Here is a 24,588-nt window from a genome sequence, read left to right on the forward strand (position 1 = left end):
TCCAGTTCAGGCTTAGTTCCCACTGTCAGGCCAGTTCCCTCACCTGACCCTCCACAACAATACACTGGGGTACTTACGTTGTCAGACTGCACCTGTGGTCCTTACCTTTCTTTTCTCCAGTGAAGGGCACAAAGTCTTCCCTGTCTTTCTGCTCCAAAGCTTCCTTCTCCAGGTACATAAGGAGGTGTTCGCGGTCAAACGGGCCCGTGGCTGCTTTCTGTGTCTGGTCTTTCTGTCGAAATCCAGCTGGCAGCAGTGCACTCTGATGAGACAGAGGAATGAGCAGGAAAAGGGGTGTCTGATATGTTTTCCCTCCCTGACCCCTGCTGTGTAGGGGGAACTTGGGCAGAGCACACCTCGCAGAGATGAGGGCTGGAGCTCTGGCATATCTTTGAGGCCCTATTCACTCTAACATTCTGTGTTGACGGCGGGTGATCCCAAAGAGCTCAGGCAGAACTCAGGCGGCTGAAACAGCCTCAGATTGCTGCAGCTGCCTTCTAGAACAAGCCACCCTTCACAGCCTCTTTCCTTATAGATCCCACTTAGGTTTGTCCAGCAGTGCTCCCAGGGATGCATATGGAAGAGCCAATATGGCCACACTCTCTTCTTTTTTTATTTTTTATTTTAAAAAGGTTTTTTTGGCTGTGTTGGGTCTTCATTGTCTTGTGGGCTTCTCTAGGTGTGGCACTCAGGTTTAGTTCTTCTGAGTCATGTGGGATCTTACGTTTCCCATCCAGGGATCGAACCCATCTCCCTTGCATTGGAAGGTGGATTCTCAACCACTAGACCACCAGGGAAGTCCCCACACTCATTTCTAATCTCTCCTGGGAAACATCCAAGCTGGTAAGTGAACATTATGATAGCTATTGATATCTGCTTGATGAAACATAGAGGTATCTCTTTTAAGTTTCAAAAGCAAAAAAAGATACTTGCATTTTTTAAAGTAAAAAAAATTCCAAATTATCTGGCATTATAGAATATCATATAAATATTTTAGTGGATGTTTTTATTTATAGTAAAATCACTATTTTAGATGTCTCTGCCTCTAAGTTTGAGATAATACTAGCAGGGCTGAAGAAAGTGCTTGATAAACAAACATTATAACAAGCTATTTACCTTTGTAAGAGCTCATAAAAACATGAAATGCTCCATTTAAATCTATTTGATATTACAGTTACAGTTATTCTAATATATCCATTATTGTGAGATCACCAAGATTTTAACTTGTTTATATATATTAAAGAAATGAGATATTAAAAATATCTGCTTTGGGGGCTAAAGATTTGGTTTAAATACCATCTCTGACATTTACCAGGTTACCAGTATGGGATCTTATGTAAATTACTTTTCCTGGTCTGTCCCCTTATTTATGAAATGGGGATAATATAATTTAAGTAAAGGACTCCTGGGCCCAGCAGAATACATGACTCAGAATAAACTTGGTCATGTTTCTTTCCTCTTTCTTTTTCCTTTCTTTTTCCATAAGTCAGTCTAGTCCTTCTTGGAGTCAATGGAAAATATTTTCTGGCATTTACATTAAACTGGTTTTTGAGAAATGAAATTGCCATATCAAATATGTGGCTACTGAGGTTCTCCATGGTTTATAAAAAAGTAAGTGATTCAGAACCAATTAGGGAAGAACACAGACTCTGCATTTGTAGTTCAGGGATTCCTATATTATTGTTTAAGGACATGCTATATCATGCATCCCACCTTATCACTAACCACCTGCTTCAGTTCCAGGTCACTAACCTCAGGATCTAGGTCATCAAGAACATTTTCCAACTGTTTCAGTTCCTCTTCTGAGAGTTTGCCAAGAAGCTCATCTTCATCAATGTTCTTGTATTTCTCCAGCTCTTTTTGAAAAGGGAGTGCCATGGTTTCTTATATGCCTTTCTCATGGGCCACGAACATTTAACTGTGCCAGCTTCCTAAGACTTCAGAATACTAATAAGAAGAAAGAAAGACTGTTACCTCCTTTTGATAAATAGGACTTATTAGCAGGAGACAGAGCTATGCTATCTGCCCATGGAGTCTTTCCACTGGACGAAACAGTCAACAAAATAAGTAGTATTATCTTCATCACAGCCTGTGTGCTTACAAAGTATTTTCATGCATATTATCTCCCTTATTTAGATTTTTACAATGATGTGGAAAGGAAGCCTGGAGAGATATAGATATCACATTTTACAGATGAATATTCTGAGGCCAAGTGAAACATGAGGCAAGGGGGCAGGGCACAACTTTTAAAAGAATGACATAGCCATAGGACATGACAAAAATTGGTTAGAACCAACAAGGTCCAAGGTGGCAGAAGATGTGACTTCCAGTAAACATTGAGCCTTATTATATGCTCACTGTAACACATTAGCATCTAAATGACACACCCACAGGAGCCAGGACAGTTCTGAGGTCAACCAGCAAAGGCCAAAAAGTGGGCAGTGGCCCATTTCCTGGAAATCTCCACCCTTTTCCCCAAACAGCTGGAATACTCCTCCCCCTTATTCAGTTTCAGCTTAAGTTCAGTCGCTCAGTCGTGTCTGACTCTTTGTGATCCCATGGACTGCAGCATGCCAGGCTTCTCTGTTCTTCACAATGTCCCGGAGTTTGATCAAGCTCATGTCCATTGAGTCAGTGATGCCATCCAACCATCTCATCCTCCGTCATCCTCTTCTCCTTTCGCCTTCAATCTTTCCCAGTGTCAGGGTCTTTTTCAAATGAGTCAGCTCTTCGTATCAGGTGGCCAAAGGATTAGAGTTTCAGCTTTAACATCAGTCCTTCCAATGAATACTCAGGACTTATCTCCTTTAGGATGAACTGGTTGGATCTCCTTGCAGTCCAAGGGCCTCTCAAGAGTCTTCTCCAGCACCACAGTTCAAAGGCATCAATTCTTCGGTGCTCAGCTTTCTTTATAGTCCAACTCTCACATCCATTCATGACTAAGGGAAAAACCATAGCTTTGACTAGATGGGCCTTTGTTGGCAAAGTAATATCTCTGCTTTTGAATATGCTCTCTAGGTTGGTCATAACTTTTCTTCCAAGGAGCAAGCGTCTTCTAATTTCATGGCTGTAGTCACCAACTGCAGTGATTTTGGAGCCCAAATAAATAAAGTCTGTAACAGTTTCCATTGTTTCCCCATCTATCTGCCATGAAGTAATGGGACCAGATGCCATGATCTTGGTTTTCTGAATGTTGAGTTTTAAGCCAATTTTTTCACTCTCCTCTTTCACTTTCATCAAGAGGCTCTTAAGTTCCTCTTTGCTTTCTGCCATAAGGGTGGTGTCATCTGCATATCTGAGGTTATTGATATTTCTCCTGGCAATCTTGATTCCAGCTGTGCTTCATCCAGTCCAGCATTTCTCATGATGTACTCTGCATATAAGTTAAATAAGCAGGGTGACAATATACAGCCTTGAACACTTCTTTCCCAATTTGGAACCAGTCTGATGTTCCATGTCCAGTTCTAACTGTTGCTTCTTGACCTGCATACAGATTTCTCAGGAGGCAGGTCAGGTGGTTTGGTATTCCCATCTCTTTAAGAATTTCCCACAGTTGATTGTGATCCACACAGTCAAAGGCTTTAGTGTAGTCAATATAGCAGAAGTAGATGTTTTTCTGAAACTCTCTTGCTTTTTCCATGATCTAGTGGATGTTGGCAATTTGATCTCTGGCTCCTCTGCCTTTTCTAAATCCAGCATGAACATGTGGAATTTCACAGTTCATGAAATTTCACAGTTGAAGCCTGGCTTGGAAAATTTTGAGCATCACTTTGCTAGCATGTGAGATGAGTGCAGTTGTGCAGTAGTTTGAGCATTCTTTGGCATTGCCTTTCTTTGGGATTGGAATGAAAAGTGACCCTTTCCAGTCCTGTGGTCACTGCTGAGTTTTCCAAATTTGCTGGCATATTGAGTGAGGCACTTTCACAGCATCATCTTTTAGGATTTGAAATAGCTCAACTGGAATTCCATCACCTCCCCTGGCTTTGTTCATAGAGATGCTTCCTAAGGCCCACTTGCCCCCTCCCCCTCATTAGCCTATGAAATTACCCATTGCTATAAAAACTGACAACCCATACCCTGGTGCTGCTCTAGCCTCCCGGGATGGCCCACACTCTGTCTGTGAAGTGTGTTTCTAAATAAATCTACTTCGTACCTATAACTTTGGAGAAGGCAATGGCACCCCACTCCAGTACTCCTGCCTGGAAAATCCCACGGACGGAGGAGCCTGATAGGCTGCAGTCCATGGGGTCGCTAAGAGTCAGACACGACTGAGTAACTTAGCAGCAGCAGCAACCTATAACTTTGTCTCTCACTGAATTCAGTTTGCAATGAGACATCAAGAACCCAAGCTTCATTAAGTCCTGAGACCAGGTGTGTGCTCTCAGTTAAAAGATCGCAGGTTCAAACCCCAATCAGAGTTGCATGGTTTACGCAAGCGACTGAGAGCCTTGCTTGAGGTCTCACAGCTGGGATGTGCCAGGCCTGTGGAGTCCCCGTGGAGTAAATGCCTTCCCACCAGATTACTTTGCCTCCTTCAGCTTTCCACAGAGAACAACAATGAAAAACAATGCGCTAATTGTAAGGCAGTTGTAAGGAGCAGACTTGTGTCTTTTCAGAGGGAGAGTGATGTGAAGAATACAAAATGGGGCTCATTCAGGAAAGAGAGTTTGAACCATCCATGTGAGAAAGCATTGTCAAGAAACTCCCCTGCAACTAAACTAAGACAGAGTCTAAAATTCTGGCTACTCTCTCCACTCTTCTCCCTTCTTTTCTTCTTTCTCCACCTCCCATTCTCTTTCTAGTCTCATTTTCTTTTTGTTTCTAAAGCCATTCTCCCCAATTCTTTGTGCATGCTAAGTCACTCCAGTCGTGTTCGATTCTTTGCGATCCCATGGACTGAAGCCTATCAGGCTCCTCTGTCCATGGGATTCTCCAGGGAAGAATACTGGAGTGTGTTGCCATGTCCTCCTCCAGGGGATCTTCTCGACCCAGGGAATGAACCCACATCTCTTATATCTCCTGCATTGGCAAGCAGGTTCTTTGCCACCTAGTGCCACCTGGGAAGCTGTAATTCTTTGTACCCCTAGACTATTCTTTTTTCAACTTTCTCTTTTTATACTACCTCCCTCCTAAACTTCCACTCAAAATGAAAATTTTCTCCAATCCCTTCTTTCTGGCAGAGGGACTTTACTAATCTCCTCTAGAAAGATAATACTGCATTCAGGAAATAGCAATGTGCTTAACTGACTGTGTTTCTCTTTTGGCAGTATTAATATCAAGCAGATATTTCAAGGCAATAAATACTTGTGTAAACCTACTGTTTGCCAGGCATGGTTCTAAAAAACAGGAATACACAGATAAATAAGATATGACCCCTTCCCCAAGGAGATCACAGCTCAGTGATATATACGTATGTGTGTGTGTGTGTGTGTGTGTATACATATATATGTACATATGTATAGGATGTCTTCCCTATACATCTTGCCAAAGAACCAGGGCTTTATTCTGTTCCAGATGGGGAGTTACTATACATTTTTCAAGAGATATATAACCTTTGAAAAATAGGCTGCAAAGCATGTTACAGCCACTGCAGCCAGCCCAACGGTGCGCCCTGAGGGGACTCAGGATAGGAAAGAACAGAATACTGGCCCTAGAAAAGGTGCATATCAAAGGAATGATTTCAGTGAGCCCAGTCTTTTGCAGCTCCCCACACATAAAAAAGTGCTAAATTCATTAACTTGAGATGTTTGGTTTTCATTAATTAATAGTAATCTTTTGATGGTCTGATTCCCTGGTTTTTGTAGCAAAAAACCCTATATATATGGGTTCCTACCGGTTCCTAGCATACCTCTCGGAGAAGGCAATGGCACCCAACTCCAGTATTCTTGCCTGGAAACTCCCATGGACGGAGGAGCCTGGTAGGCTGCAGTCCATGGGGTTGCTGAGGGTTGGACACGACTGAGCGACTTCACTTTCACTTTTCACTTTCATGTATTAGAGAAGGAAATGGCAACCCACTCCAGTGTTCTTGCCTGGAGAATCCCAGGGACGGGGGAGCCTGGTGGGCTGCTGTCTATGGGGTCGCACAGAGTCGGACACGATTGAAGTGACTTAGCAGCAGTAGCAGCAGCAGCATACCTCTCAGAGTTATCTGAGAGACTTCTGACCAGGTTTGAGTCCTCAGAAAGTCCACTGAATAAGACATAATTCTCAGCTTTGAGGTTGTGCTTTTTTTTTTTTTTTTTCAGTCGACAAGTGCTGCAGCAGAAGTCATGAACACAGTAGGATGGGTGGGGGAGTTGAGTGGAAACTGTGAAAAAAGTTGTGTTCGAGTCTTGAAGGAAAAGGTCATGAGGCGGATGATGTATGCAGGGAATGGCAACAGCATAAACAAAGGTACAGGATAAGGAGGGACTTTCCTGGTGGTTCAGTGCTTAAGACCTTGCACTTCGACTGCCAGGGACTCTGGTTCCATAGCTGGTTGGGAAACAAAGATCCCATATGTTGCAAGGTGTGGCCAAAAAAGCAAAACCAACAAAGACAAAAAAGAAAGTACGTGATGCTTGGTGAATGGCTGGTGTGGCTAGAGGGGAGGAGCGGGGGGAGAGGAAACAACAAAAGACAAGGTGGGGACGCCTGTGAAGGGCCTTCCCTATACATCTTGCCAAAATCTGGGCTTTATTCTGTTCCAGATGGGGAGTCACTACACATTTTTCAAGTAGAAGAGTTGGTCTGAGAAGACTTGTTTTCAGTAAGGTAATTCAAATGGTAAGAATGAAAACCAGGTTGTTACAGAAAGAGATTGGATGTGGGTGGGCCACTTAAGAGCTATTGGAATATTGTTCCTCTCTCCTTATTTCTACTGTTTACCATGTACCAGTTTCTGGTTTTCTATTTTGGTGTCTTTTCCATATCCAATGTAACTCTCTTTCCCTTCCATCTGCCTCCCTTCTTTTAAACTTCTATTTTGGTGTCTTTTCCATATCCAGTGTAACTCTCTTTCCCTTCCATCAGCCTCCCTTCTTTTAAACTTCTTTTAAACATCAGCCTCCCTTCTTTTAAACTTCAATATTCCAGTAAAAAAAACAAAACCAAAACAAACCAGAAAAACCCTAGCCTACTAAAGTCAGAGAAACCAACTGGACTGTATACACTGTTTTCTGGTCCCAACTACCACTAATTTATTATGTGAGTCTGGACAAGAATCTCAGCCTGCCACGCTCTTAGCTATCAAATGAAATGGTTGAACTACCCTATGGAATAGATTCTAAGACACACGGTTTCTCACATTTAACACCTGGAAATTGAGGACTGTCCCACAACTGATGGTCCTACAATTACTCGTGACCTAGCAGTGGTCAAGAAGTCATATCTGCCCTGCCTATAAATACATAAATATGAAAAGCAACAGCTTCGAAACTAGCAAAAGGGGTGTCAGGGATTTGCAAAATGTCCCAGGGACTTTTTAAAAGAGTGAAACACTCTTTTAAAACTTATCATAAGGTTTAAGAGCCAACATCAAAGCCTTTTAGATTTTTTACAGGTTTTTAAATTTTAAATAATTTACCATTTATTTAAAATTTAAGAAGTTACCACTCTTGATGGCACGGAGGAGATATTGTGTGGAAAAGACGAGTGATTCAGAAAGTTGGAATCTGAACATGAAGAAGCTTTAAGACTATTAACCAATTCATTTCCATTTTCCCTTTTTATGTATGCACAGAGGTGATATATGATTTTTTTTAAACTATGCGTATCCGTAGACACTTTATTTGTAGTAGCCAAAACCGTAAACAACCTGAATGATCATTAGTAGGTGAGGAGATAAACAAATTGTGGTAACCCACCTAATGGAATTGAGAAGTAGAATATTTCCTGCCATATCAGTAAACAAAGGCTCTCACAGTCATCAGTGATTGCAGCCACCATCAATGCTGAGCCCCGAAGGAACTCGGGAAGGAAAGAATACCTGCCATCTAGCAGCCATCAGACCACAGTCATGCTCCACAGTGAGCCTTGAGGAAAGTCAGGATGTGAAAACACAGGATACTGGCCCCAGAGAGGTGAGGTATATATTAAAGGAATGATTTCAGTGAGCCCAGACTCCTGCATCTTCCCATACATAGAAAACCACTAAGTTCCTTAATTTGAGATATCTGGTTTCCCTTTAATTAACAATAATCTTTTGATGTTCCGATTACTTGCCCTTTGTTGCAAAACTTCTATATAATCTGCCACCCCCATTTGCCTCCTCAAAGTGGTCTCTCAGGATTACTTGAGATGCTGTCTCCCAGGCTTGACATCCTAAAAATCCCCACTGAATATAACATAACTCTCAACTTTTAGATTGTGAATATTTTTTAAGTCAAAAGAATCTACTCAGAAATAAAAAGTAATGAACTATTGATACATACAGCAACATAGATGAATCTCAAAACAATTATACTGAATGAAAGAAGCCACACCAAAAAGAATGTATGTGGCATGCTTCCATTTGTCTAAAATTCTAGAAAATGTAAACTGATCTATATGACAGCAAGCATATCAGTAGTTGCTTAGGGATGGAAGAGAGGTAGGGAGGGGAAGAGGAGTATGAAGAGGCATGAGGAAATTTGGTGGGTTTCTCATAACGGCTTCACAGGTGTATGCATTTGTCAAAACTCGTCAAACTTTTGCTTCAAATATGTGCAATTTGTTGAATGTCAATTCAAAAAACTATGTGTAAATCTAAAACAGCTCTTCAATACAGTAAAAAATACATTTTTAAGAAGGGTCACTTTCTTTTTGGTAATGCTGTGTGCCTTTCAGGATCTTAGTTCCCTGGCCAGGGACTGAACCCAGGCCCTGACAGTTAAAGAATCAAGTCCTAACCGCTGGCCCACCAGGGAATTCCCAAGACGGGTCACATTTTATTTGGTAGCATGGGCACTTCCCTAGCGGTCCAGTGGTTAAGACTTCATGTTTCCAATGCAGGGTGTGCAAGTTTGATCCCTGATGGGGGGTGGGGCAGAGGGAAAAAGATCCCACATGCTGTGAGATGCAGACAAATGATGAAAAAAATTAAAGACAATAATTGGCAGAATTTTTCTTCACAGTGCTATGTAAAATATTGGTATATTTTATGACTCAGGTATCTTAGATAAGATTCTATTTGTAGTTCTGGTCCAGAATTCTACAAGTATACCCCAACTTCTTATCTTCCCCTGAAACAGACTAGTTCTGGTTTTCTTGATCATACCATTAATTTACCAATCATGAGTAAGTGTTCGTGTGTGTGCTTAGTTGTTCAGTCGTGTCCGACTCTTTGTGACCCTATAGACTACAGTCTGCCAGGTTCCTCTGTCAATGGGATTCTCCAGGCAAGAAGACTGGAGTGGGTTGCCATTTCCTCCTTTAGGGGATCTTCCCTACCCAGGGATTGAAACCACATCTCCTGCACTGGCAGGCAGATTCTTTACCCCTGAGCCACTTGGGAAGCTGAATCTACCGCTCACTTCCAAAATTCTGATCAGCTGAATGTACTCCCTTTCCACCCTTGTCTCACCGGTTACCATTTCCACTGGATTCTTCCCGCATGATACTTTTCACATCATCCTTTTCTGTCAGTCTTGTTTTAGATCTTTGTTCCTTTGGACTTGGAGTACCCTCATTGCATTTTTAAAGGATTCTATTCTTCCCTCTAAGCCATCAGAGTACTATAGTTAGATCATCTTTCTTCACACTGCAAACAAGCCACTTCCCTGATTAAGGACTTACAATGGCTCCCTTTTGTCTACAGAATGAAATTTACACAACCTAGCATCCCAAGCTCCCACTGTTTGGCTTTGATCTGCACTTTGCATTTTCTGTCTTCATAACTTTCCTGAGGGAGCCCTCCAACCCAGCCAAAATGGTTTATTCACTCTCTGTGGTAGGCAAAATAATGGTGCCCTAAAGATGCCCACATGCTAATCCCCAGAATCTGGGATGTTACTTTACATGACAAAGGACTGGGTGTGATTAAATCAAGGATCATAAACTAGGGAGACTATCCTGGATTATCTGGGTGGGCCCACTGTAATCACAAAGGCTCTTAAAAGATGGGACAGGAAGGTAGAAGAGTCAGAGAATGAGATGTGATGACAGAAGCAGAGGGACAGAGTGATGCAATTGCTGGCTGCGAAGATACAGGAAGGGGCCAAGAGCCAAGAAATGTGTGCGGCCTCTAGAAGCTGGAAAGGTCTGGGAATGAATTCTCCCCAGAGCCTTCAGAAAGAAATGCAGCCCTGCTGACAGGCTGATCTTAACCCAGTGAAACCTGCTTTGGACTTCCCACCTCCTAAGCAATGCCATAATAAATTGTGCTGTTTTAGGCACCTGCATTTGTGACAGCAGCAATCAGAAACTAATATACTCCCTTATTCATGGACTTCCATTTTCCCAGATAATTTTTCTGGACACTAGTTTGTCCCTTCCCTCTGCATTCACTCCCGGCACTGCTCTGTGCCCCACGAAAGTGATGTATTTACACAGCATCATCAGGCTTCCTTGCTCTCTGACTTGTTTGGCCAACAGGAGGCACTAGCAGGAAACTGGAGGGAGGCTGGTGCAGAAGGCAATACGGCCCACTAGCAAGCCTTCCCTGTAGGGCTGCCCCCACCCCTGTCTTGCTGACTTGAGGCCTGGGGGTGATGAAGGGTCCCTGTGTGGCTGGTGCCAGATTTCCGTCTTGTTGGACTCCTTACACCCTCCCTACAACTCTGTAAATAGGATCCTTATTTAAATTCCCTCAAATTACTCAGTTGAGTGTGTCCTCTGTTTCTTGTTGGGACCTTGGCTGATACTGTAATGTCACTTGGAATGCTGTTCTCTGCTCTCATGGCCAATCCATGAGCTTTGCTTTGGAGACCTGGCTCAGGTCCCAGCTCTGCGGACCACAGAATGTCAGGGCTGAGTGAGGCCTGAAAGGTCATCCAGTCCAGCAACATAGATGGTTTTTCTCCTACTTCTCTGACCACTTCTTCTTGGTCTCCTTTGGCAATTCTTCCTCTGCCTTAACTACTGGCATGTTACAAGATCCTGTCTTACCATTTCTTTTCTTACACTGCACATTCCCCCTGGGAGAAACTTGTCCCCTCCAAAATTCTCATTATAATCCACATCCTGAGGACCCTCAAATCTTTGATTAAGACTTTGTTCCTTGAGGACTAGATCCATGTATTCCCACTGCTGAACCAACACTTCACTGAATCAGGCATCTCAAATGGTAGAAGTACTTGCATCATCTTTCCTGCCAAATAGCTTCTCCTCCTCTGGAATTTCCAATTTCAGAAATTTGGCCAAGGAAGCAGGGAACCATCCTTGACATCTCCTCTTCCTTGTCTCCTCCTCATTCATCAATCCAGTCCTTAAACCTAAACATGTTGAGGATCCATCTGCTTCACTCATCTGCACTTCCATATCCAGTCTCAGTCCATTTTGATCAATTCTTCATACAAATGGCCAAAGTGGTCTTTTAAAATAATTCTTCCCTAGTTACTTAAAATCCTCCTGTGGCTTCCCTTTGCCTTGAGGATAAGGTTCAGACCCACAGTCTGACCTCTGTCATCCTCATCAGCCTCATCCTGCTCTGTATCCCCAGCTTCCCCTGGCTCCAGCCTCCTGGACTGCTTCCAACTCCTGGATCACGCCTTATGTTGTTTCCTCTGCTCAGAGCACTCTTACCCCTTCTTCCTCTGGCTGACTGCTAGCCAGCTCAGCTCATCTTCCAGTCTCAATGTAAGCTTCAGTCAGTTTGGTGCTCTGTAATAACCTAGAGGGGTGGAATGAGGGGGCGAGTGGGAGGGAGGCTCAACAGGGAGGCAAGGTGATACACGTATACATATAGCTGATTTGCATTGTTGTACAGCAGAAGCTAACATGACACTGTAAAGCAATTATACTCCAATTAAAAAATAAATATGAATGTAAGTTTCAATTCCTCGAAGTTGCCTTGTTTGTAATCCCAGGCAGGTCTGAGTCATTCCCCACCCCAAGGCACACCCCTTGTTCAGAGCTCTTCTTGACTTTATTACAACTGCTTGTTTTATCTCTGTCTTTTTTGCTAAGCTCTGTGAGGGTGGGGACCGTATCTGTTTTAGTCACTGTTATGGTCCTGGCTCCCAGCACAGGTCTTGACCCAGGATAGGCATCCAACAAATATCAAATGAAGGAAATGAGCTCAGAAAGGTGAAGTGACCTGTTGGTTCAAAACTAATCCCATCATATCCACAGCCTCCACTTTCTGTCATGGAACTTTCTGAGGCCACTTAAGCACAAAACAGTTGCTCTGTTCCCTAAATTCAACTACACCGCCAAACCCTAGAGGACAGGGATGATGTCATGATTCTTCTATTCCTAGGCCTCTTGTAGATTCATTCAACAAATATCTACTGACAGCCCACCTTTTTTCACTGCTGGGACAAGAGCAGTGAGCAAAACAGATGATATCTTGTACTGGACCGGAGCTGAGCCTACAGTTTGGCAGTAGGAGAGACATTAATTAGGTAGTTACAATAACATGTTAATACTATGTGACAGTCCCTGTTAAAACAAACTGCATATGTTGCACTCGTGCATCAGGAGGGTGTGAAAAATAAAAATAATGCACCCTCCTGAAGCACAACTTTGAAGATTTGGGGGAAAGCTGGTTTTATTTTTAATAACAAATATAGATGTATGTGGACATATTATTCACACAGCTTTTAAAGTCAAATCACAGATTTCTGGCTCAAGGATGGCCTGCTTTAGCCCCTACTCAGGGCTCCAAGTGTTCACACTTGCCCTCTCCTCCTATTAGTGATGCCGCAGTGGAAAGCTTCCAACATCACTGCAGTCTCACCTCTGGTAGAGTGCTTGTCCCATGGCGAGCTCTCAACATGCAGCAAGAGACTAATGAGCACACTGGAGCGAAGCAAGTGCCAATCAGCGCTTCAGGAGTCCAGGTGCACATGCATACCAAGAAGGTTAGAAAACGAAAACAGGAGCAAGGACGGGAGCTGAAGGAAGGACGACTTGGGCCCTTCAATAACTCTCCCTATGAGAGACATGAACCCTGAGAAGGAGAGCAAGCAGTGTGGCTTTCTTTACTTCTTCTCCCACTACCTTACTTGTATATGTATTTCATAACTGGCATGAAAGAGGAAAACCAGGTACAACACAAAGTGCCCAAACTTTGGCCTCATCTCCACGCAGACTTGGAATCAAACCCAAATTCAGCCCTATTTAATAAGCCTGCTCCAAACCAAAGACCCATTTTTACAGAAGAGTAACAAAAAACACTTGTAAAACCTAGTGAAAAGTTTTTTAAATGGGTAAAACTGCCATGAATTGCTTAGGAGTACATATGTATCTGGGAAAGCTACAAAGGACAACACATGGAAAGGACAGACATCTCAGAAGGAGGGGCGGGGGATCTGATGGGGAAAGGACGACCTGACCTTCCACCTCACTGATGATGATTTCATCCCAAGAGGGGAGGTCAGTATTATTCTTTATTATGTATCTTCAATATTTTATAATAATCTTTAAACAATGAGTGAACCAGTTTGCACAAGACAGCCAAATCTACATTTTCTAAAACTAATAAATTAGAAAAAAAAAATCAGCTTAGCAATATATCCTCCAACAAAACAAAACAGGAATTTTTAAATTGGAGTATAATTGCTTTACAATTTGTGTCCATTTCTGTTGAACAACAAAATGAATCAGCTACATGTATACGTATATCCCCTTCCTCACCCCCCCATCCTACCCCCCTAGGTCATCACAGAGCACGGAGCTGAGCTGCCTATGTTATAAAGTAGCTCCCCACTAGGTATCAAAACAGGAAGTAATCCTACATATTTAATTTCTTTCTAGCTGCAGGCAAATACAAAGATGTGTACAAAACACATAGCCTGTGTTTTGGAACCTAGCTATTTCAAGATGGCTCTTTCGAGTCTGTTTTTTTTTTTTTTTTTTTTTTTTTAAGTAACCGAGTGGCTCCTGCCATATCCTCAAAAATCTGTGCAGGAGATGCGGGACAGAGAATGGGGTGTGATAAGGAGGAATTTCAGGCAAAAAATATGAGAAAGCAATTGGAAGGGGCAAGCTGAATGGAGAATGAGGAATAGATCTTACCAGAATGAAAAGATCTCACAACACAAACGTGGCCATAGCTTAACCTGCTCAAAATAGTCTCCTTTTAAAACAGTGTGCCCACCAGTAAGCACTCCCTCCAGGTTCAGAAGAGAACAGAAGACAAAAAGCATAGGTCTTGGAGTCAACTAGCCCGGGATCTGATGGCTACAATCCATGTGCGAGTGACAGCCTCTCCGAGCCTCTGTCTCATCCTCGGTGAAACAGGCAGAGCAGTACTTATCTCAGAGGGTGGGGGTGATGTTTAATGTGGTGACGTATGTACCGGGAACAGCTGCTAACACGTGCGAGCCCTCAGTCAAAGCCATTTCTCTTTTGTCCTTGGGTGCAGTCTTCTACGTGGGCTATTTGTTCCCTCCATTATCCTTGTCAGGATCTGTTGAACGTGGAGAGGCAGCACCCTATAGGAACCCTGGGTCAGCGCTGCCAGGTGTAGTGAGCTGCCATGGGGAGGCTGGCCAAAGTATGAGATAGGTTTCCACCTGGGCAGGAAGTTGCCAAGAAGCTTCCTGGCGGGGGCAGAAGGGTTCTAACATGGAAAATCTCACTGTCTGCTCAGACCGCCACCTGGTTTCTAATTCTCCTGGCAGGTCCTACTCCCTGTCGCTGCCCTATCCTTTGTCTGGCCCTATTCTCTGCTTTCTAAGGAGTTCCTGTTTATGGACTTCTGTGTACCTCCTTGCCTTCCACTTGGGTGTCTGGGTCTCCAGCTGTCTATTGGTTCTAGCTATGTCCCCTCATCTTGGCTTTGGGAAGTTATGGGCTTCTCACTTCCTGACTGGCACCAAGGGTTCCCTACCGTTTGTTGACAAAAGCTGGCTGCTGTCTGCTTATGAATCTTTGACTCAACTATCTTCTCTCCCTCTCTGGCATCTATCTCCTAGTTTGATTTTGATCAAAGCTTTGTTAAGGGTTACAGGTGCTATGTGCCCTTTGACTCATGACTGCCCATCAAGATGATATGCAAAATATTTAATAACTGGTGTGAAATGGGCATTGGGCATCAGAATGGATGTCAGCTATAAACAAGAGGGGTGGCTGACCCTGCATATATTGGCTGAACAGCATCCCAGCTCCCTAGACTCCAGACCCCTCCCCTCTGCTCTGACAAGAGGCCTCCTGGTTCTTTCACTGGACTGAAACCTCAGATTTCCTCCTTACTCCTCACATCCTGGCTTGCTGCAGCTGGTCTTGTGCCTTGTGTCATGAGCTCCTATTACCCACAGTCCTAGGGCTGACCTTCTCATTCCCTCTCTATTCAGCTATCACCAGGGAAACCCAGGAATACAGACGATACACAGGAAAGAGATGGGCTAGCCTTGGTGCCAAACCAGGGGGGCAAAACATAAAAGCATATGAGTGTGTCTGTGTGTAGGAAAAAATCCTTGTAGCAAAAGATTCAGTATAAAATTAAAGTGTTATATCTTAAGAATTGGTTTCTTAAAATATAATCTTAATCTGTTTTCTTAGTCTGGTAATAGGAAATCTCTTCTGCACTTGCCTTCTATGAGCTCCTTTGATCCACTTATAGTCTATAAGGAAACATTTGGTTGTATGTGATTCACAAATAAAGCGAACAAGAGGAAATCCTTGAACTTCTGTCAGAAAGCTGGGTCTGTTTTTCCTCCAATGTTCCCCTAATTCAAAATAAAAAGAACCAGCACCTAGAACTTCCTGCTATAGAGGCGCAGTTCTTGAACTCAGAGAGAAAAGGGACAGCGCTTTCAGGATGGTTTGTGGGGAGGGCTAGAAATTCTAAGGTATGGGAATTTCAGAATTTGAGGTTGGAATTAGGGGATGGGGTGTCTTAAGAATAAACGATTGATAGTAGTTAAGACAAAGCAAGAAAGAGAACTTCCCCTGACCCCACTCACTCCTCCAACAGGACTGAAGTCTTGAGTGAGCGCAGTGAGACACAGACTCACTGTGAGCTCCCTGCAGGTTCACTGCAGGCGTCCACACTGTCCTCCGCAATCCTTTCTCTTTGTTTGCTTGTCTATTTGATCGATCACCCCAACTTTTAATTTAAAAAGTTCAAATCTACAGAAAAGGTACAAGAACAGAACACCCATATACCATTCTCTTTGATTCACTGTCGTCATTTTGCTACATTCTCCAGCTTCCTCCCCAGCCCTTTACTCCCCCTACCCTGAACCAGCTGAAAGTTGCAGATGTCATGCCGTTTTGCCTCTAATGCCTACATCTCAAAAGAAAATGACAGTGTCCTACATGACCACCGTACCATCGCTGCACCTAAGGAAGCAAAAAGTAATTCCATGATATTTATCTAATATGTAGTCCATAGTCAAATCTCTCCAATTGTCTCCAACTAATCATAGCTTTTTTTTCTTCTTCTGATTTAGGATCCAAAGTTCATACATCCCAATTTATTGTTAAGTCAGTTGAATATTTTAATCTACAATACCCTGGCCCCACCATCTTTTTGGCAGGAACATTACACAGTTATGACCACCTCACTGCATAACCCAACAGGAGACTCATGGTATGTGTTGGTATGCTTGATCATTCAGCCGAGCTGATGACTTTCTCATCTCTCTATTGTAAGGACACATTTTCCCTAGGTACTATGTGGCAAGATACTTTGAAATAATGTCAAAATCCTCTTCCCTAACAACCTCTGGCTCAAAGGTTTTGTCATCTGTGGATGAATCCTTGCCTGAATCAGTTACATTAGAGTTGCAGAGCACTGGTTTTCTGATTCTCTCATTCCTTCTATTGTGTATTTATTATGCAAACAATGACCCATCAGTACCCATCCTCTCTATCCTCAGTGTCTGAACTCTCTGGTGACTTTCTCTGCGGTTCCTCCCCTTCTCCTTGCTCACCATCTCTGAGGGCTCCTGCCTAGCCCTGGGGAGCCATTTACATCTCCCTTTACCTCTCATCAGTTCACCTTCAGCCAATTAAAAACAAACACAGAAAATCCACAGCATGTTGTTGTCTACATATTTATACTAATTCACAAAAATTAAAACAGTTGTAATGCATATTTATTGGATTAGACTGCAGAGAGTAGAGAAAACCAGTTCTATTTTTGAAAAAAAATCAAGTTGCCTAAACCCTGAAAAATCTTTCTTCCTCACTAGGTAAAACCTCCTCTTCTGTCAGTGTCAGGCTTTCTATAATGGTGTTGAACAGACGCACCCTCCTCTCCTTAGTTTCTTGATATGAGAGCCTTGGAAGAACAGAGGTTTAGAAATCATTTAGGCGGAATACCCGGTTTTACATGGAGAAAGAGGTTAACAGAGGTGAACAGACTTGCCCAGGGTCCCTCAGCTCCTTAACGGCAGAGCTAGGGAAATGGGTTTTTATGATACCTGCTCCGACCTTCTTTTCATTCCCTTCTCAAGGACCTGGTGATCCCGATGTTTAATAGGCAAGAGGAAGCCCACTGCATTCACAGCCTTCGTTGCTAAATCGCATTTTGCCTGCATCACCTTCCCATCTTTGAATACTTCAAAAATTCCCATTAGGAGCCATTATTGTCATTATTAAAAACCAATTTTCACTCCTGCAGGTCAACAAGGAAAATTTAGGAAGACTCAAGGGAGCACATGCTAACATAACTTAAACCAGAAAAAAAAAAAAAAAAAGAGTCTCACGACCTGCATCAGGCCGCTCTCATAACGCTGCTTTCTCGGAGGCTGAAACACCCTGCGGGTGACAGTTCCAGCCGGAGTCCACCTTTCCCCGCCGCCCGATCTAACGCTGCAGTGACAGGCATTAGGCTCCAGGAGCTTGTCAAACGTTCACAGGAGAGAAGTGGGGAACAAAGCCCAGCGTGGAAACACCCGGCCCCGCAGCTCAGGGAGGACAGAGACCGCGCCCTCCCTGCGGCGGCTGGGGGATGCAGAGACTGCGGAGCCGCAGTGCAGCGCGTGGGACCCACACCCGCTGGGCGCCTCCCTCCCGCGCAGCCCTCCACCGCGCTTTCCTCCGCGCCGCGGGCCGATCCGAGGAGGCCAGAGGCGGTGCCGGCTCCGCGCGCCCTCCCGGCTGAGCGCCGACCCCGCAGAGCATCCTTCCGCGGGCAGGGAGGGCGCGGCCGCCCCGCGCTGCTGGCCTGGGGGCTGCAGACGGCACCTCTCCCGGGGGGGCCCCCACCCACCCCCGGCGCGCTCACCCGTGCGTGCGCCCATCCCGGAGCGGGCGGTGCGTGCAGTCAGTCCGTCTACCCCGAAGTAGCGGGGCCGGAGAGCAGGGCGGCGCCGTGGCCCGGGAGAGCGCGGCGATCAACAGGCGGCTCCCGGCCGGGCGCGGCGCCGGGGCGCGCGGCTGCCTCGGAGCAGGCTGGGAAGCGTAGTTCGGAGCGGCGAGCGGCGGCCGCGCGGAGGCTGGACCCCCTGCCCCTGGCTGTCACCCCGGGCTTCCCCACCCTCCGCTGCAGGTGTCCTCGCCCGGAATCTGAGTCCCGACCCTGTAAGCGCTGTGCGGGCGAACAGGACCTCAGCCTTGGGACCAGGCTGTAACGGGCTCTCTTGAGAAGCCCGGGGCTACGGATAGGGTGGGTGGCAAAGGCTCTCCAAGCTCGTGAGGAGCAGCTGGGTGAGTGAGCACCGTTACTTCGAAGCCGTGAGAACACCGGCTTAGACACAGACGAGGCCTGTCCTGGGTTTTACTGGCTTTACGCCGGCCTCAGGCGGAGCGTGGGGAGTAGTGGTTGGGGCACATGCCTGGGCGTAGGGAGGTGGGGTGTGGCGAGGCTGATCTAAAGTTTGTGGGTGAGGATGTTCGCCAGCCCATGCACACGCGGTGGCTTCACTGAGAGCCTCAGCATCCTCATGTGTAAAGTATAGACTTAAAGCTTGAAAGTAAGTTGTGAGGACCAAATGCATTTTAGGTGCGTATGTGAAAGCCTTGTGGTCAGGCCCTTAGCACATACTCAATAACGTTCCTCAGGGGTTACAGGGAGACCCAGGCACACTTCCGATCTTGAAAGCCCTGTGTATAATGCTAAGTTGTATAGTTGGCCTCGTTGGTCTGGATAAATAAATGTTAAAGCCCACCGAGTTTGCTGTTGTCAGCTATTTAGCCGGCTCACTTCACCCAGAATATGTACTGTGATGTGTCCTCTATGCCAGGTTCTTGGGAGCTACAAAGACAGAGAAAATACTGTCTGGTCTGTGAAGCATGGAAGCGGGGGTGGGGGGTGGGGGCTGGGGGTGGTGCGACCTAGGACAAAGATTGAAATTATGAAAATACATGGCATAATAAGGTTACCTTCCAAAAGCATTTTCTACCACATGTGACGTCTCTCCTTTTTGAACTCTTGCTGCATACTTTCAATGCAATATTTCACGTTATGGTGGGATTTGCATTTTCCAGATGTGGTGGAAGGAAAATGAACCAAAGGGATGGATGCAGCATTGCTGGCATAATCTCTGAAACAGGCAAAGAGTGAGTGGATGTGAATCAGCATCATAATCTGGCAATGACCTGTGCAGTGGTCATGTGACCCCCCCAAAAATGCTGCAGAGAAAATTCCATGTTTGAAAATAGTAGCATCACTTTGCCTTTGTGGAAGTACATTCCTATCCATGTTCTCATTTGACTTTTCCGACAACGCTGTGAGATGCAGGGTGAGGATTTTCTTCAGTCAAGAGTTCCAAGAGGCACAGAGAGGTGATATGAGTTATTCAAGGCCATCCAGCTGGTCACTAAGCCTTCTCTCCTTCTGTCCTGGCCTTCTCTGAAGAGGCACTCTCAGTGCTGTCTTTCATTTGTACATTTCAAAACAGGGCCATGTTTTCCCCAGGAAGAGGGCTGAATCAGAAAATAAAGTTAATTCTTAAAGGCTCTTGGAACTATAAGCTAGAACAATGGCATCCGGTAGCTGCTGACCGAGAGCCCAGTGTTGTGTCCACTAGCAGCTCTGTAGTGATGGACTACACCTTCTGTCACTACACTGTAGCGATGGACTACAGACTCTGGGGAACCTCCTCACCAGAATGGCGAATCTGCAAGAGAAGGAGTGAAATGAAAGGGAGGTGTGGCCACATCAATTTAAATCACATTCCCATGTTTTCCTGTATTTTTTTTATTCCAAATGTCCTATGTAACAGATCAGATGCCTTTGACTTTTTTTATGTTGTACATTTGTCACAAATTATAGCTTTCTGTTAAATAAGAATAGGACTGCTTACAGATCAAGCTAGTCGCTTCCCCAGAGAAAGCTGGTGGTAGGCATAAGCTGAAAATAACAAAGCAATTTTATCAGATTGTAAGAAAGGGTAGCAAATGTTTAATATAGCAAAGATGCTTTGTTGTTGTTGTTCAGTCACTAAGTCATGTCCAACTCTTTGCGACCCCATGAACTGCAGCACACCAGGCTTCTCTGTCCTTCACTATCTCCCTGAGTTTGCTTAAACTCAGGTCCATTGAGTCAGTGATGCTATCCAACCATCTCATCCTCTGTTGTCCCCTTCTCTTCTTGCCCTCAATCTTTCCCAGCATCAGAGTGTTTTCCAGTGAGTCGGCTCTCCATATCAGGTGGCCAAAATATTGGAGCTTCAGCTTCAGCATCAGTCTTTCCTATGAATATTCAGGGTTAATTTCCTTTAGGATTGACTGGTTTGATCTCCTTGCTGTCCAAGGGACTCTCAAGAGTCTTCCCCAACACCACAGTTCAAAAGTGTCAATTCTTCAGTGCTCAGCCTTCTTTATGGTCCAACTCTCACATCTGTACATGACTACTGGAAAAACCATAGCTTTGACTATACAGACCTTTGTTGGCAAAGTGATGTCTCTGCTTTTTAATACACTGTTTAGGTTTGTCGTAGCTATTCTTCCAAGGAGCAAGCGTCTTTTAATTTCATGGCTGCAGTCACCATCTGCATTGATTTTGGAGCCCCCAAAAATGAAATCTGACACTGTTTCCACATTTCCCCCATCTATTTGCCATGAAGTAATAGGACCGGATGCCATGATCTTAGTTTTTTGAATGTTGAGTTTTAAGCCAGGTTTTTCACTCCCCTCTTTCACCTTTATCAAGAGGATCTTTAGTTCCTCTTCACTTTCTGGCATTAAAGTGGTATTATCTGCATATCTGAGGTGGTTGATATTTCTTCCAGCAATCTTGATTCCAGCTTGTGATTCATCCAGCTCTGCATTTCACATGATGTACTCTGCATATAAGTTAAATAAATAGGGTGACAGTATACGGCCTTGACATACTCCTTTCTCAATTTTGAACCAGTCCATTGTTCCATGTCCAGTTCTAACTGTTGTTTCTTGTCCTACATACAGGTTTCTCAGGAGGCAGGTAATGTAGTCTGGTATTCCCATCTCATTAAGAATATTCCATAGTTTGTTGTGATCCACACAGTCAAAGGCTTTAGCACAGTCAGTGAAGCAAAAGTAGATTTTTTTTTGGAATTCCCTTGCTTTTTCTATGATCCAGTGTTTGTTGGCAATTTGATCTCCTTTTCCTCTGCCTTTTCTAAATCCAGCTTGAACATCTGGAAGTTCTTGGTTCATGTACTGCTGAAGCCTAGCTTAAAGGATTTTGAGCATAATCTTGCTGGCATGTGAAATAAGTGCAATTGTATGGTAATTTGAACATTCTTTGGCCTTGCCTTTCTTTGGGATTGGAATGAAAACTGACCTTTTCCAGTCCTATGGCCTTTCTTAGTCCTGCTGTTTACCAAATTAGCTGGCATTAATAAGTGCAGCACTTTAACAGAATCATCTAAGATTTGAAATAGCTCAGCTAGAATTCCATCGCCCCTACTAGTTTTGTTCAAGTGGGCCTTAGTAATGCTTCCTAAGGCCCACTTGACTTCACACTCCAGGATATCTGTCTCTAAGTGGTGAGCGACCACATCATTATTGTTATCTGGGTCATTAAGAGCTTTTTGTACAGTTTGGTGTACTCTCTTTCTCACTGGCTTCCTTGTGTTTTCCCACAAGGAAAATGTATGCATGTAATGAGATGAATGAAGCACTGTTTCAGTTGAAGACTGTGAAAGGAAGCTGGCAAACAAATGATTTCGTAGGTTAAAGTCATAGTTGGCAGTCAAAGCAGAGATACAAGAGCTATCCAACAGTCCCAGCCCCATTTATATGAAAATTCAAAATTGAAACACAACTCCTAGAGCTGGAAGGGACCTTACAGATCATCTTGTCTCGTCTCTTCTTCATGCAGTGAGGAGACTGATACATCAACAGTAAATTCTCAATGGAACATATAGCATACATCACTGAGAACACACAGAATATACTGTTGCTTGCCTACTCATCATCCATTCCCCTCTCTTCCTTCTTTACAGAAGCCTGTTCAGATGTTTGTCTATTGGGGAACGTGATGCTATTACCATCCCATACCAACCTATCATGGGTACGGGGAATAGAATCCTATTGCCTGGCCTTTCAGAGATTAGGGGTGGGCATGTGACCCAGTTCTGGCCAGTGAGACCTAAGGAGGGGGTTGCTGAAGGGCTTCTGGGAAAGGTTTTCTTGCTCTTAAATAGAGACATAAAGAGAAATATGCCACCATCTGCATGGGATGTTGTTGCATCTGGCTATGCTCCCTGAAACTGGAATAGCCATCTTAGAGCTATCAGAGGTTCCAAGCTTAGGACAAAGCCAACACACTGATGATGGCAGACTAAAGAGAATGAACTTGGGTCTGTGATGTTGTTGTTGAGTCAGTAAACCAATCAGCCCTGGTGCTGCCCAGCTTCTGGATTTCTTGTAATATGAGATAATAAATATCCTTATTGTTGAGACCATTTGAGATAGAGTTTTCTGTTACTTGAAGCTGAAAGAATCCTAAGTGTTGCAGATGAAATGTGAAAACAAGTTCTTTGGATAGAATGAAGTTGATAAAAACAAACAACAACCACAACCCAAGGCAAAGAATAGGGATATTATCACCTTATGGATAGAAGCATGCATTTTAACTATGGTTAAACTATGGTTTCTAATCCAGACAGATCTGGATTGAACCCATTTATTTACTGCTTGCTTGATTGTGGTCACATTTCTTTAACCTTTCTAAGCCTCGTTTTCTTCACTCCTAGGCTGGGAATATTAATACTTACTACATGGGGCTGTTGTGAGGATGAAATTAGATAATTTGTGTCAAGTAGGCTACAAAGGATGTGGTGCTCAGTAACCACTAAAGGAGTGATGACTATCTTGATGAAGTATGAATTATCTTATTTATAGTGTAATAAATAACACAGTAACAACAAGCATCTAAAAGTGAATCACTGTATAATAGTGCTCATGTTAAATGAGACCACAAGTGTGCAATCAGCAGAATTCAGAATGTAGGAAACTTTACAGGACAACCCAGTTCTTCGATAAATAAATTGCAAGAAAAATAAAAGATGGAGAGCTTATGCTGCTGCTAAGTCACTTCAGTTGTGTCCGACTCTGTGTGACCCCATAGACAGCAGCCCACCAGGCTCCCCCGTCCCTGGGATTCTCCAGGCAAGAACACTGGAGTGGGTTGCCATTTCCTTCTCCAATGCATGCAAGTGAAAAGTGAAAGTGAAGTCTTTCAGTCGTGTCCGACTCTTCGTGACCCCATGGACTGCAGCCTACCAGGCCTCTCCGCCCATGGGATTTTCCAGGCAAGAGTACTGGAGTGGGGTGCCACTGCCTTCTCCAGAGAGAGCTTATAGATACACAGAAATAAAAGAGACAAATAACCAAATGCAATGTGTTGATATTGATTTGAATAAAGCAGTTGTTTGGTTATCTTATGGTATTAATTTAAAATTGTTTGCATGTGATAATAGTATTGTTATTTTTTAAAGAGTCCTTATCTTTTGGAAAGATATTACTGAATATTACTGAAAAAATGCTGAATATTTACAGAAGAAATAATATCTGAGATTTTTCTTTTCAAATAATCCAGCATGAGAGTATTTATGAAATAAGATAGGCTGTGAGTTGATAATGGTTGAAACTGAGTAGTGGAGCTTTATTAAACCATTCTTTTTACATATTCTGGGTACCTTTTGACCCCTTTCCTCATGATGAGAACTTTTTAAGGTCTATTCTCTTAGCAACTTTCGAATATGCAATACTGTATTATTAACTAGAGTCACTATGTTGTACATTATATCCCCATCACTGGTTTATTTTGTAACTAGAAGTTATAAAATATATATATATTTTTTCTATATATATTTATATATATTATTATATATATATAATATATATTTATATTTATATAATTTCTATATATATTTATATATATTCTATATATAAAATATATAGAAGTTTGTATCTTTTGTCCCCCTGCACCCGTTTCACTCACTCCCCACTCCTTGTCTCTGGCCACCACTAGTCTGTTATCTGTGTCTAGAAGCTTGGTTTTTGTTTTTGTTTTAGAATACACATGTAAGTGAGATTATACAGAATTTGTCTTTCTCTTCCGACTTATTTCACTTAGCATAA

General features: G+C 43.6%; 1 protein-coding gene across 2 annotated transcripts in view; it reads right to left on the minus strand.

Annotated features, from left to right (window-relative positions):
- The window catches only part of TMOD2 (tropomodulin 2), a 55,575-nt gene extending 37,149 nt beyond the window's left edge, over nucleotides 1-18,426 (minus strand). The window contains exons 1-3 of one of the 2 annotated variants that reach the window (XM_019968831.2): nucleotides 18,302-18,426; nucleotides 1,753-1,947; nucleotides 106-262 (exon numbers count right to left, since the gene is read on the minus strand). In XM_019968831.2, the coding sequence (XP_019824390.1) occupies nucleotides 106-262; nucleotides 1,753-1,878 (283 nt within the window). In that variant the 5' untranslated portion in view covers nucleotides 1,879-1,947; nucleotides 18,302-18,426. Of the gene's footprint in view, nucleotides 1-105; nucleotides 263-1,752; nucleotides 1,948-17,783; nucleotides 17,889-18,301 lie in introns of those variants that run through there. The other variant, XM_070797546.1, reaches the window with a different exon arrangement.
- Nucleotides 18,427-24,588: the final 6,162 nt, after the last annotated feature.

The sequence above is a fragment of the Bos indicus genome, chromosome 10, assembly GCF_029378745.1.
Source record: "Bos indicus isolate NIAB-ARS_2022 breed Sahiwal x Tharparkar chromosome 10, NIAB-ARS_B.indTharparkar_mat_pri_1.0, whole genome shotgun sequence".
In the NCBI taxonomy this organism is placed as follows: Eukaryota; Metazoa; Chordata; class Mammalia; order Artiodactyla; family Bovidae; genus Bos; species Bos indicus.